Source organism: Salvelinus namaycush, chromosome 24 (assembly GCF_016432855.1).
Source record: "Salvelinus namaycush isolate Seneca chromosome 24, SaNama_1.0, whole genome shotgun sequence".
NCBI lineage: Eukaryota > Metazoa > Chordata > Actinopteri > Salmoniformes > Salmonidae > Salvelinus > Salvelinus namaycush.
Genome location: NC_052330.1, coordinates 9,396,881 through 9,410,097, shown reverse-complemented (window position 1 = coordinate 9,410,097; position 13,217 = coordinate 9,396,881). Strand labels below are relative to the sequence as shown.

Sequence of the window (13,217 nt, the reverse complement as noted above, 5' to 3'; positions counted from 1 at the left end):
ATGATCATGGATCAACAACTTCAAACACATTCACGTCTAAAAGTAAGAGTTAGGAGTGTCAAATACAAAATTCACAGAGTTTATTATCAAATAGAAAAAATTGTTCCCTATTCAACTTGCATATGTGTGATATTTTGCATAATTGGTTCTCTCTGCTCTTTAACAGTGTGGACACTTGGGTATTTATATGAAATCACAATGCATGATGAACAGTAAGGCATTTGCTGGCTGGAACTGAGTTCACATCTCAAGGTGAACCTGTTAGGTATGAGCGGTACTGTAGGGGTGTGTAAACTGATAAGACAGGCACTCAGGAAGACCTACTAGGTAACAGACAGGGACGGCACGGGCACCAGCAAAAATATTTGGATAAAAAGAGCACAAGGCTATTCAAACCACACAAAGGTGTGTCCATGCAGTATACGCTGAGTGTACAAAGCATTATAATATCCTAATCCTAATATTGACTTGCTCCCCCTTTTGTCCTAAGAACATCCTTCATTCGTCAGGGCCTGGGCTCTCCAAGGTGTCAAAAGCATTCCACAGCAATGCTGGCCCATGTTGAGTCCAATGCTTCCCACAGTTTTGTCAAATTGGCTGGATGTCACCTACTACCATACTCTGTTCAAAGGCACTGAAATATTTTGTCTTGCCTATTCACCTCTGAATGGCACACATACACAATCCATGTCTGAAATGTCTCAAAGCTTCATAATCCTTCTTTAACCTGTCTCCTCCACTTAATCTACACCGATTGAAGTGGTTTTAACAGGTGACATCAATAAGGGACCATAGCTTTCACTTGGATTCACCTGGTCAGTCTGTCATGGAAAGAGCAGGTGTTCCCTAATGTTTTGTACACTCATTGTATACAGAAGCGAATAAATTATATTTGGTACATAAATGAACTGTTACTACTGTACTTCATTATCAACCAATATATGAACTGATAGTCACCATACACATCTATATACTGTACATCTTTTCACAACAAAATAACATTTTTGAAATATAAAGCAAAACTGTATCAACATGTCAGTTAAGTGACATCATCGTCTTATGTACGAAACAGGAAGTAGCTTTACGAGCTACAACTATGTTCAAGCGCTCTTAGCAGATAGCTTACAATGCACAGTTGAGTTCCTTGGGCTAATGGTCTTTCCGCGTAGAAGTCATCCAGAAGACATTACCACAGGTCTCAAAGTATCAGTGCGGACTGGTGGCTTGTCCTACTCCCAAGTTCTTCAGTTTATGATGTCTGGGTTCCTTGTTTCACATTCCTCATAGAGGTCTGGTTTCATGTTCCCTTCCTTTGAGTCCTCACTAAAAGAGACAAGGGGATATCCTTGGATTACTATTAACATCACATGAACATAACACCAGTTCAGCACCGTAATTAAGCAATAAGGCACGAGGGGGTGTGGTATATGGCCAATATACCATGGCTAAGGGCTGTTCTTAATCACTACACAACCTGTGCCTGTGCCTATATTGGCCATATACCACAAACCCTGAGGTGCCTTATTGCTATTATAAACTGGTTACCAACGTAATTAGAGGAGTAAAAAAAATATTTGTCATACCTGTGGTATATGGTCTGACATGCCACAGCTGTCAACCAATCAGCATTCAGGGCTCGAACCACCCAGTTTATAATAATAGGTATAGTACAATAATAAAGGTTGAAATGGCTACTAACCCAGGATTAGATGTTCATCCCTGGTTTCAAGGCTGTATCTCCAGAGTATAATATTGACAGATAAATACTAAGGAATTTAAAGTGTTAAATACTATATAATAGAATATTCCCTCTCTCTTCCCCTTCAGTGGACAAAATAGGGTAAAGACCTGATGCTGGATCCCTCCACATCCTGGATGGTGTCAGCCAGGGGCTGGTGGACTGTCTCAGGCAGCAGCAGGGTGAGGGCTGCCCCTAGCAGAGTACACAGACCAAACAGAACCATAGGAGCCTTCTTACTGACACCCCTCAACAGGTAGATGATTGGGGCCAGGACTCCCCCTGCCCGGGCACACATGGAGCCCATACCGATCCCACTCTGCCTGAGGATCACATTGGAGACTTGTTCAGCCAAACTAACGTCACAACGTTATATTTAAAGTGCTGTAATAAAGACTGTGGATCAAGATTAGTCTCGCCAACATCCCAAAGCAATTACAGTACTTACTGTGGTTGTTTACATCAAGGCAAATGAATAACTTTGCATATCGAAAACAGAATACAATGAAAGAGGATTGTTAATAGGGTCAAAACCCTCTTGAGCAGTTGTCTCAAACCTTATCAGAAGCTTGCGCTGACCCTAACATAAATCTACTGAGCCCAAGTTGGCTATTGCAATGTTACACACTGATACCACAAGTTACACACTGTTACACACTGATGCCAGTTATCTTGCTCACGAAATACCTCAGCCCCCTCTCCACGAACAAAAGAAAGGTCACAGAGATACTGACTGAGTAGCGGAGAGGATTATTTAAACAACTCCAAAGATGGTTAGACTCATTTTGTGACCTCATGATCTACACCTGTTTGACTCTGCTGGAAACACACCCAGACATCAGCAGTCCATATTAGTGATCAGAACACTACTTTTGACCGGAGCCCTATTGACCAGACGCTCACCTTATGACAGTAGGGAAAACCTCTGCTGAATAGACATAGACTATGGACAGGGAGGCGGTGATCCCAAACTTTCCCACCATGGCCAGGACTGTTCTAACAATGGAGAGATCTGAGTGTGTGTGTGAGAGAGAGAGAGAGAGAGAGAGAGAGAAGTGATGGGGTTAGACGTTAAAGGGGTAAAGAGCTGGGCTGTGTATATGTATAGCACCTGCAACTCAAGTCTACATCTCTGTGGATCAATCCACCGCATTCTAACTGGAGACCGTAAACACCTAAGGTAGTGGCCTCGAGTGTGAGACTGACATGACTTCCCTGAGGGCCGCGGTGGGAGTTCTTTAACAACTCTTACTCCACATCCAGGAGGTTACGTCGGTGACAAACTCTGGCTATTACAAAAGGAGCTTGGTATCTACAAATAAATATTGTGGCTTGAATACCTTTTTCAGTTTCACAAAGACTTTCCATTGACTCTAGCTAAACCCTAACAAACAGGGTTATAAAACAACACAACTATGGCATCATTCAATGTCAATAACTTCAGTCAACTGAAGTATTTTCAGTGCCAGGGGGATACAATAACTGATCATGTACCTCAGGATGTTTAGAAACAATACTTTAAAAGGCACATTAAAGGAAGCAGAGTTTTCTCTGGAAAGCTCCGTACCATCGGGAATGAAGACAGTGAGCAGGCAGGCTAGGCCTCCCACAACGAGGAAGGCTATCTGGGATATCCTCCTGGAGCGGTTGAGGGTGAAGAGAGTGATGGTGCGAGCAGGCATCTCCACCAGGCCAAAGATCAGCTGGGTCAGGTAGATGCTCATCCCAAAGTCAGAGATGTTTAGGGACAGGCCGTAGTAGACCAGCACGTTGACAAACCTGGACAGGCAGAGATGGAATGGTAGGGGAAACACTGATGAGGCAAAGAAGGGGTTAATAACACACTACTGTCACAGCAGTGAAACAAGGACTTCCTTCTTCCTCTGGTTTGCCACAAGTCTACCATGCAGAATAGAGAGCTACAGTACACAGGGTGAGAGATGAGAGGTTAATGTTGCAATGAATAGGAAATTAGAAGAACGTGTCTCTCTAGCCACAGACAGGGTAATACAACCCTGGCATAATCAAGGGACTTTTCTACCAGAGTAAAAGTACAAAGAAGGCCTCCTCTAACTTGGACTGGATATGGAATATAACACAACATTTCACAATAGGGAAAAAGTTACGTCTATTGGCAATTTCTCTTCTCATTTCTCATGGCCTGGTAAGCTACGTAAAGTATTCACATTCGAATACTAATCCTCCAGTGTCACCTCGGTGAGTGGACACACTGCAATTCGAATGGCTTACACAACAAGCACAGGGACCTAAGGAGGCCTTGAGAAGATTGGTCAGTGAATAATTCTGCAAACTCCATTGACATACCACATCAAGTGATCAACCCACAATAAAAAGAGTAGATGAAGATTAGAGTGTGTTCGACTGACGCGTGAGTGTTCGGCAGAAACCTAATTGAAACAGTTGATGATGTGATAAATGCTTGCCTGCCCCCAAGAGGCACGTGTCCTGACAAAGATCTACTGTATGTCTATTTCTCCCTCGATGACAGATTGTATTTGAGGCTTAATCGCTGTCAACTTCACAAGCAATTAGTGAACTGTGAAAAGAATGGCAGGACACTCACCACAGGTAAAACATGATCAATGAGCTCCTCCTCATTTTTGGAGTTCGGACCAGGTCAATGACTGTGTGTTTTGTCCTCTTCTCCATCTTCACCATGTCTTTGTACCCCTGGAAAATAACAAGAGCAAATTAGCCATGAGCATTTCACAGTGATGGTTATAAGTAAAGGAATGAGCTCATCAAAGCGATAAGCACACCAATGCAATTTATATAATGTTCATGCCCCACTGCATGCCTTACAGTATAGGGAAAACATGCAAAGCAATTTAACATGTGTAACCGATGTGAAATGGCTAGCTAGTTAGCGGTGGTGTGCGCTAATAGCGTTTCAATTGGTGACGTCACTCGCTTTGAGACCTTGAAGTAGTGGTTCCCCTTGCTCTGCAAGGGCGCGGCTTTTGTGGAGCGATGGGTAACGATGCTTCGTGGGTGACTGTTGTTGATGTGTGCAGAGGGTCCCTGGTTCGCGGTCGGGTCGGGGCGAGGGGACGGACTAAAGTTATACTGTTACATTGATGCTGTTGACCGGATCACTGGTTGCTGCGGAAAAGGAGGAGGTCGAAAGGGGGCTGAGTGTAACCGATGTGAAATGGCTAGCTAGTTAGCGGTGGTGCGCGCTAATAGCGTTTCAATCGGTGATGTCACTCGCTTTGAGACCTTGAAGTAGTGGTTCCCCTTGCTCTGCAAGGGCCGCGGCTTTTGTGGAGTGGTGGGTGACTTGTTGATGTGTGCAGAGGGTCCCTGGTTCGCGCCCGGGTCGGGGCGAGGGGACGGACTAAAGTTATACTGTTACACACGCTCAGGCTTTAGCGCTATTGCTCTTAACATTGCTTGCATATAGAAGTGTTGTTTTGCAAGTGCTTTTATCAAGGCTGTTGGAATTTCTCTCTATAGCAATTAGCCTGTGGACAAAACAACATAACCAACAAACCACACCTGACATATCTCTATGTCCTCCCGCAGGGGTTTGCCGTTCATTAGAGCTGCTTTCCTGACCAGATCCATGGCCTCCTCGTACCTCTGGTTGGCCATCAGCCACCGAGCCGACTTTGGTAGGACCCTAAGAAGGTAGAGGAGAGGTGTTCAATTGAGCCACACACATAATCAACTACATATGACAACGGGCATTAGTTTGACCCCATGGGAACAAGAGATAAACATGAAGTTACATTTAGCCATGAGGTAGGAAGTAGGCCAATACTTGTCCTAGAATATCAGGGAAAATATGCACACAAACGTGCAATTTAGATATACTTAGATATTCCCAAATGGCATGTCATGACCCATCTGGCTTGGATTATTGAAGACAAAAAGGTTCCTCTTCATTCTCTTGAAATTCTCCTTTAGTGGGTTGGCGTGCTAGCCTGGAATCCAAACTGAATGATCCTTTCATTTTACTGAAGATAATGAAAGTGAGTGATATTCAGTTTGTAGTCCAGGCTATAGGCATACTGCAGCTGGCCAGTGACTCACCAGATGTAGAAGATGAAGAGGAAGCCTGGTGCTGAGATGGCCAGCTGGAGTTTACGCCAGTCTCGGATGAGGTAGGCCAGGCCTGCCAGGATGATGTAGCCAAACCCAAAGAAGTAGTCGGTGATGATCCCAGCTAGCATGCGGTGCTTTGATCCTGTCCACTCTGTGCCTTTGGGCCACGAACAAATCAGTATAGAGAGTAGAAAACCAGCACCTTATCATCTTCATTTTGCTAAGACCACAAGTCAATAACTTTATGAATATTTAATGTATGTGTGTGAGTGAGTGAGTGAGTGAGTGAGTGAGTGAGAGAGAGAGAGAGAGAGAGAGAGAGAGAGAGAGAGCCTGACCTAAAACAAATGCGTTCATGATGACAGCAGAAATAGTGGTTCCAACAACAAAGCGCAGGAAAACATATATGTAGAAATTTGGGGCGAACGCAGCTCCGACCCCACAGGTTGACTGGATAGTCAAACCAACCAGGATTATGTTCCTGCTTCCATACCTGAAACAAGAAAGAGGGAGATTATACCTTTTTAAATGACTAGAAACTGTTTCACTTGAGGTGTCCTCACTCACGGTACTGTACGGGTGTGTTGAGAATGAATTGGACTGATTGGGAGTGGGAAATGTGCTGCAAGTTAGATGCACTCTTTAATATCCCGTGTTAAAACGCTTCAAATGCTATTGACTTGGCTGGCCTACAAGAGCTCTGAATAAGACTGCTTCTACTGAAAATAGTCTGTGCAGACATTTCTCTGTGTACTTTCTATAAATAATCCGAGTTACACAAAGAAAATGTGCCAGCAAATGTAAATATCAATACAAGCTGCAAAGCGTTCATTGAGCTCAATTTTTGTTTTACTGCATCTAAAGTGGGACTGAGTTTGTGTGAGTTTCGTTTAGCATGACCCTGCATTAAGTTTGTGACCTACCTAGAATACATGTCTCATAGATCATCAGGCTAAATGAGATTTAAAAAAAAACACATGGTGGAAAATGCACAGTTGTTTTATACTTACTTATCAGCTAAGAAACCAAACAGCACAGCGCCAACTAGAAGACCAAACATGTAGATTGAGGAACCAACATGGTTTAGATTGGCGTGGTCACACACCAGATCCCACTGTCAAGGACAGAGGGTTCAAATGAGTTAAAAAGCTACGTCATATTGGCAAGCACCTATTGCACAGCCCTGTAACTGTATTTTGACTGTGGTGTCCAAATATTTTGCCCATGAGCTATAGAAGCCTATGAGCACATGCTTCTCAACAGATTCCATCTAAGTGTCCATCATGGCTCTCACATCAATAATAACAAATGAGTCGTTCCATGTAATATCAGCATGCCATGACACCCACCATCTTAGATTGTTCTGAAATCGTGTCTGTATTTACAAATCGATAAGATTAGGGTTCCTGCAACATTATTTAGTTGAAAATCAAATAAAAAGGGTCAAAAGCCACTGACGCACCCACCACCAATCTCACCCCTACAACCAGTATACAGTATCAGTTCTCTATGTCTGACAAGTAGTATGGAGCTGCGGCTTGGAGTATTGCTTCTTCATCCTAAGTAATGTATTCCCTGTGAATCTGATGTTTTCCCCCCTTGTTCAGAGAAGTTAGCCATTGAAGTCACTAGTTTGCATTTCTTTACCATAAATGTGTGTGAAAGTACAAGGTACAAGGTACAATGTACCCTATTGCAATCATGTTAGCACAGCGTAAAACTGTTGTACTGATTAAAGAAGCAATAAAACTGGCCTTCTTTAGACTATTTGAGTATCTTGAGCATCAGCATTTGTGGGTTCGATTACAGGCTCAAAATGGCCAGAAACAAAGAACTTTCTTCTGAAACTCGTCAGTCTATTCTTGTTCTGAGAAATGAAGGCTATTCCATGCGAGAAATTGCCAAGAAACTGAAGATACCGTACAATGCTGTGTACTACTCCCTTCACAGAACAGCGCAAACTGGGCTTAACCAGAATAGAAAGAGGAGTGGGAGGCCCCGGTGCACAACTGAGCAAGAGGACAAGTACATTAGTGTCTAGTTTAAGAAACAGACGCCTCACAAGTCCTCAACTGGCAGCTTCATTAAATAGTGCCCGCAAAACACCAGTCTCAACTCAACAGTGAAGAGTCGACTCCGGGATGCTGGCCTTCCAGTCAGAGTTCTGTGTCTGTGGTCTTTTGCACATCAATAAAAAAAAAAAAATTATTGGCCAGTCTGAGATATGGCTTTTTCTTTGCAACTCTGCCTAAAAGGCCAGCATCCTGGAGTCGCCTTTTCACTGTTGACGTTGAGACTGGTGTTTTGCGAGTCGCCTTTTCACTGTTGACGTTGAGACTGGTGTTTTGCGGGTCTGACCGGTACAACTGAACGTTTTTAAACGTTCTGAGAACGGAAGAGAACATTTTGCCGCTTCTGGGAAGGTACATTTTTAGTTGTAGGGAGGTTCTGAGAATGTTTTACTATGGTTCCTTAAAAGTTGTCCTGTGAGGATTTTAAAAAATAAATAAAAAATACCGCCTTTTTCTCCCCAATTTCATGAGTACGATCTTGTCTCATCGCTGCAACTCCCCAACGTGCTCGGAAGCCAGCCGCACCAATGTGTCGGAGGAAACACTGTTCAACTGACGACCGAAGTCAGCCTGCAGGGGAACGAAGTCAGTCTGCATGCTTCCTTGTCTCATCGCTTCAACTCCCCGACAGGGAGTCGTCCTCTGAAACATGACCTGCCAAACCACGCTTCTTAACACCCGCTCACTTAACCCGGAAGCCAGCCGCACCAATGTGTCGGAGGAAACAACATTCAACTGACGACCGAAGTCAGCCTGCAGGCTTCCTGGGAGGTTTTATTAACGTTCTGAGAACAAAAATGATAGGTTATTTTTAAGGTTCCTTAAAACTTTCACTGAACGTCTCAATAAGACTTTTAATAAAACGAATAGCTTAGGTTAACTGTTATGAACTCCAAGCACAGTTAGGACACATATAAATTAATTTGCTTAGGCATTAATCATGCAAACATTTCTTTTTTATTGTGGAACGGCATCAGTGAAATTCGAACCTACTATCTTATGTTCTCTACCTATGGAATTAGTTCACTGCTCCACCAGTATGGAGCTAACATGTCATGTTTTCTTTTATTCATACAAAGCTGTTAATTTTAGTCAACTCAAACAGACCCCATTTCAAAGGAAACTAGCACTCATTAAGATCAGGTGTGGCCAATTAGTGGCCAACACACTTAACAAGATAGAGGATAGTTCCTCAATATGTGCTGAGAATGTTCCAAAGCCAAGCAACTATGATGCAACATTCCCAGAATGTTGTGGGAAGGTTATATGCAAAATAACCATAGGACAACCACACTCTCACCAAGCTCTAAGAAACATCTGGTTCTCAGAACGTTATGTGCTAGCTGGGTATTTGTTTGGGACTATATCCAGACCATTAAAACCATTAGAACTGCTGTAGAATAATGGTTTGCTTGTTCACCAAGAATGGTCTAACTAATCCAGAACTTTTGTGAAGGGAATAAACCACACACAGAGCAGCCATTTCCTGGACACAGATTAAGCCTAAGAGAAGGACAAACTGAATTACTTTCATGGAGGACTGGCTTGAATTGTGAGGATGACCACACATTTTATTTTCATCATGAGCAAAAGCTATTGGTTTTCTACCCAAAGTTCCAAAGAAAATGTTGTAATCCATTGAAACACAAGACCAGCTGGATAAAATGGTGTGGCAGTAGCAGGGACAGTGGCATCTCCAATGGCATTGAGGAGTACACCACATCTGTCATTGGCTTCATCAATAAGTGCATCGATGACGTCGTCCCCACAGTGACCGTGCGTACATACCCCAACCAGAAACCATGGATTACAGGCAGCATCTGCACTGAGCTAAAGGCTAGAGCTGCCGTTTTCAAGGAGCGGGACTCTAACCCGGAAGCTTATAAGAAATCCCGCTTTACCTTCCGACGAACCATCAAACAGGCAAATTGTCAATACAGGACTAAGATCGAGTCATACTACACCGGCTCCGACGCTCGTCGGATGTGGCAGGGTCTGCAAACCATTACAGACTACAAAGGGAAGCACAGCCGAGAGCTGCCCAGTGACACGAGCCTACCAGACGAGCTAAACTACTTCTATGCTCGCTTCGTGGCAAATAACACTGGAACATGCATGAGAGCACCAGCTGTACCGGAAGACTGTGTGATCACACCCTCCACAGCCGATGTGAGTAAGACCTTTAGCCAGGTCAACATTCACAAGGCAGCAGGGCCAGACGGATTACCAGGATGTGTACTGCGAGCATGCGCTGACCAACTAGCAAGTGTCTTCACTGACATTTTCAACCTCTCCCTGTCCGAGTCTGTAATACCAACATGTTTTAAGCAGACCACCATAGTGCCTGTGCCCAAGAACACTAAGGTAACCTGCCTAAATGACTACCGACCCGTAGCACTCACGTCTATAGCCATGAAGGCTGGTCATGGCTCACCCTGGGACTAAACACCTCCCTCTGCAACTGGATACTGGACTTCCTGATGCCCCCCCCCCTTTTTGAGGTGGAACCACACCCTGTGGAATGTAAACGAACGGGTTATGAGTTGTCATACATCCTACTGTATAGACAGCCTTTAACAGTCGGCCTCCCGGTGGAGGTCTGATCAAATCAAAGTTTATTGGTTGCGTACACAGTTCTGCAGACGTTATCGCAGGTGCAGTGAAATGCTCATGTTTCTCGCCCCAACAATGCAGCAATATATAGCAATACAATAACAATACACACATAACCTCCCCCCCAAAAAATAAAATACAATAAACTAAGACATTAAGAACGGGCAATCCTAGGTCAGTGTTTGTAAATCAAAAACCTTCAACATGTTCTGCGGGCTGGGACCATTCCACTATGGTTAGTGTCGCTGTGTGAAGGTCCCTCAAGATGCACTAGACCCAATCAGTTCATTCAAGTATCCCCCCACCCAACCCTGATCCACATACTGTTTACTAGTGGGTCATGGGAGGAATGAACTTCACTGGCCAGGCTTTAGAGAGAGAGAAAAGGAGAGAGAGAGAGAAAAGGAGAGAGAGAGAGAGAGAGAGAGAGAGAGAGAGAGAGAGAGAGAGAGAGAGATGCCTGCACCACAGGAGTCCATCTCACAACCCTCCACTCTCCCGCAGCCCAGCCTAGATCAGGTTCAGATATCACCACCACTACACAGTTACATAGCTGTAAAAATGCTTCCAGGGAAAAATGAGTTCCACATAACCAACTGCAGAATGGCTTCAATTCATGTGAGAATGTGGGACCAGAAGGTGTTCATCACATTTCAACCCCCCAGACAGACAGACAGAGAGAGCCTGCCAAGTCCATTTTCCTGCCGTGTCTCTTACTCACCTCGGTTGCCACGGTGCTGTGGAAGGTCTCCTTGCTGAATTCCCATCCCCCTTGGCAACCCTCAGTGGTGTGACTGTCACTAAGGGCCAGGGCGGTGCTGTGATTCAGCTGAGCCAGCGGGGTGCCAGGGATCCCCCCAGGGGCAGAGCAGGACCGGCCAGGGTCACCGTCTGGGCCGGTCACCAGGCTGAAGTTTAAATTGGGAGGGTATGAGCTGGCGGTCAAGGGCCAGGTGGTGTTGGTGGAGCGACAGAGATGAGGGGGGACGGCCCCTGTGAATACGGATATCAGCATGTGGAACGCCAGCAGGATCTGGGGGAGGCAAATCCACACATACAGGCTCTTCTGGAACTTGCCAAAGCCCCCAATATGAGAAAGAATCTCATCAAAATTCATGCTTCTTTCCATGGCTGCTATTCCAATGCAGACCTTACCCTAACATATCACCACGGATACAAGTCCAACACAGCAGTGCACTCTCAAGTTGCCACTAAAGATCTGAGAGTGGAACAGAAGGCTGAAGACTGAGAGGCAGCTGGCACAGAGCTCAGGATCATCTACAAAGACTGGTTTAATAATGAGTTGTGTCAGTCATCTCATTCAGATGCAATCACACCTGTCTGTAGCGTAGTGAACCCTGAGTGCAGGCAGGCTGTTGCTGTCGTCTGCGATGTTGTGAACCCGCGGGCACTGCACTAGCAGGGTAATATAACTGTCATCTGCAGGGGGGGAGGGAACTAGATCATGGGGTGGAGTCCAAGCTCAGAAGGAGGAGTTGCTCTTTGCGATAGCTGAGTGACTGCATTCGCTCGCTCTCCCTCTGTTTATTTGCATGGTGTGAACCTTATATTATGGAAACAGTGGTATTAAGTCATATAGAAGCCCATAACACAACATACAGACATAAAGTGAAGGCTAATTGTCAAATGTATCAGAGGGACTCAAATTTCAAGAGGGATGTACAATAAGTCAACCTAAGCCCAAAGTTATCGTGCAGACAACTCCTTAGAAAGTGTGTGTGTGTACATGTATTTTTGCTTTACATTACATTTTCAACAATCAGATTCCCAACAATGACATGGGAATATTGCTAAGCTGTAAATCCACTTGCCTTCCCCCTGAGACACTACAGTTGCAAAACACCACCAAATGCCCCAAGTTCTAAAGAAATGCAAATTCTCTCTGCCACCCAATCATTCATCTGGCATGGGGATGCCAACAGGGGAGAGCTGGCTGGGGCTAAGCTGGCCAGACAAAAGCAGCAGATAAATAACATGGCAGTGTCACGATCGTCTTCTGGTGAAAGAGTGGACCAAGGCGCAGCGTGATACGAATACATCTTCCTTTTTATTGAGAGAAAATGAACACGAAACGAAACACTTTTACAAACTAACAAAAAAAACAACAAACGAGAAGCTACAAAACCAAAGTGCAGACACACGCTACTAACGTTTAGACATAGACAATTACCCACAACCTGCCTAATGCCTATGGCTGCCTTAAATATGGCTCCCAATCAGAGACAACGATAGACAGCTGTCTCTGATTGAGAACCACTCAGGCAACCATAGACATACCTAAACACCTACACTGAACACAACCCCATAAACTCTACCAAAACCCCCTAGACAATACAAACACCCTCGACTAGACAAAAACACACAAACATCCCCCATGTCACACCCTGACTTAACTAAAATAATAAAGAAAACAAAGATAACTAAGGCCAGGGCGTGACAGGCAGGGGACTTGTACATGACACAAATGAAAGGCATGTACTCTGGCAACTCCATAATTACCCATTTTCCCTGGCTCTTATCATTTCATCTTCTCCCCTGTTGTGGTGTCACATGTTTGAACATGGTGAGTGCTCTTTTCTCTCAATGAGCCACAGCCCATCGCTCTCAACTAGGGAGGAACTCAATAATGTCTGGATGTTGAAATGACTGCCACTGACTATCATGATCATATTCCTAAGACTCACATGTGAAACTAGCATGTGAAG

At 44.5% G+C, this 13,217-nt stretch overlaps 1 protein-coding gene across 1 annotated transcript; it reads right to left on the bottom strand.

Moving 5' to 3' along the window:
- Positions 1–1,823: 1,823 nt before the first annotated feature.
- On the bottom strand, positions 1,824–11,608 carry LOC120019269 (solute carrier family 22 member 6-A-like). The gene is made up of 9 exons (XM_038962582.1): positions 11,213–11,608; positions 6,817–6,920; positions 6,145–6,299; positions 5,795–5,963; positions 5,258–5,381; positions 4,323–4,429; positions 3,306–3,517; positions 2,642–2,750; positions 1,824–2,061 (listed from the first exon to the last, which is right to left on the bottom strand). The coding sequence occupies exons 1-9, from the start codon at positions 11,606–11,608 to the stop codon at positions 1,824–1,826; spliced, it is 1,614 nt and encodes a 537-aa protein (XP_038818510.1).
- Positions 11,609–13,217: the final 1,609 nt, after the last annotated feature.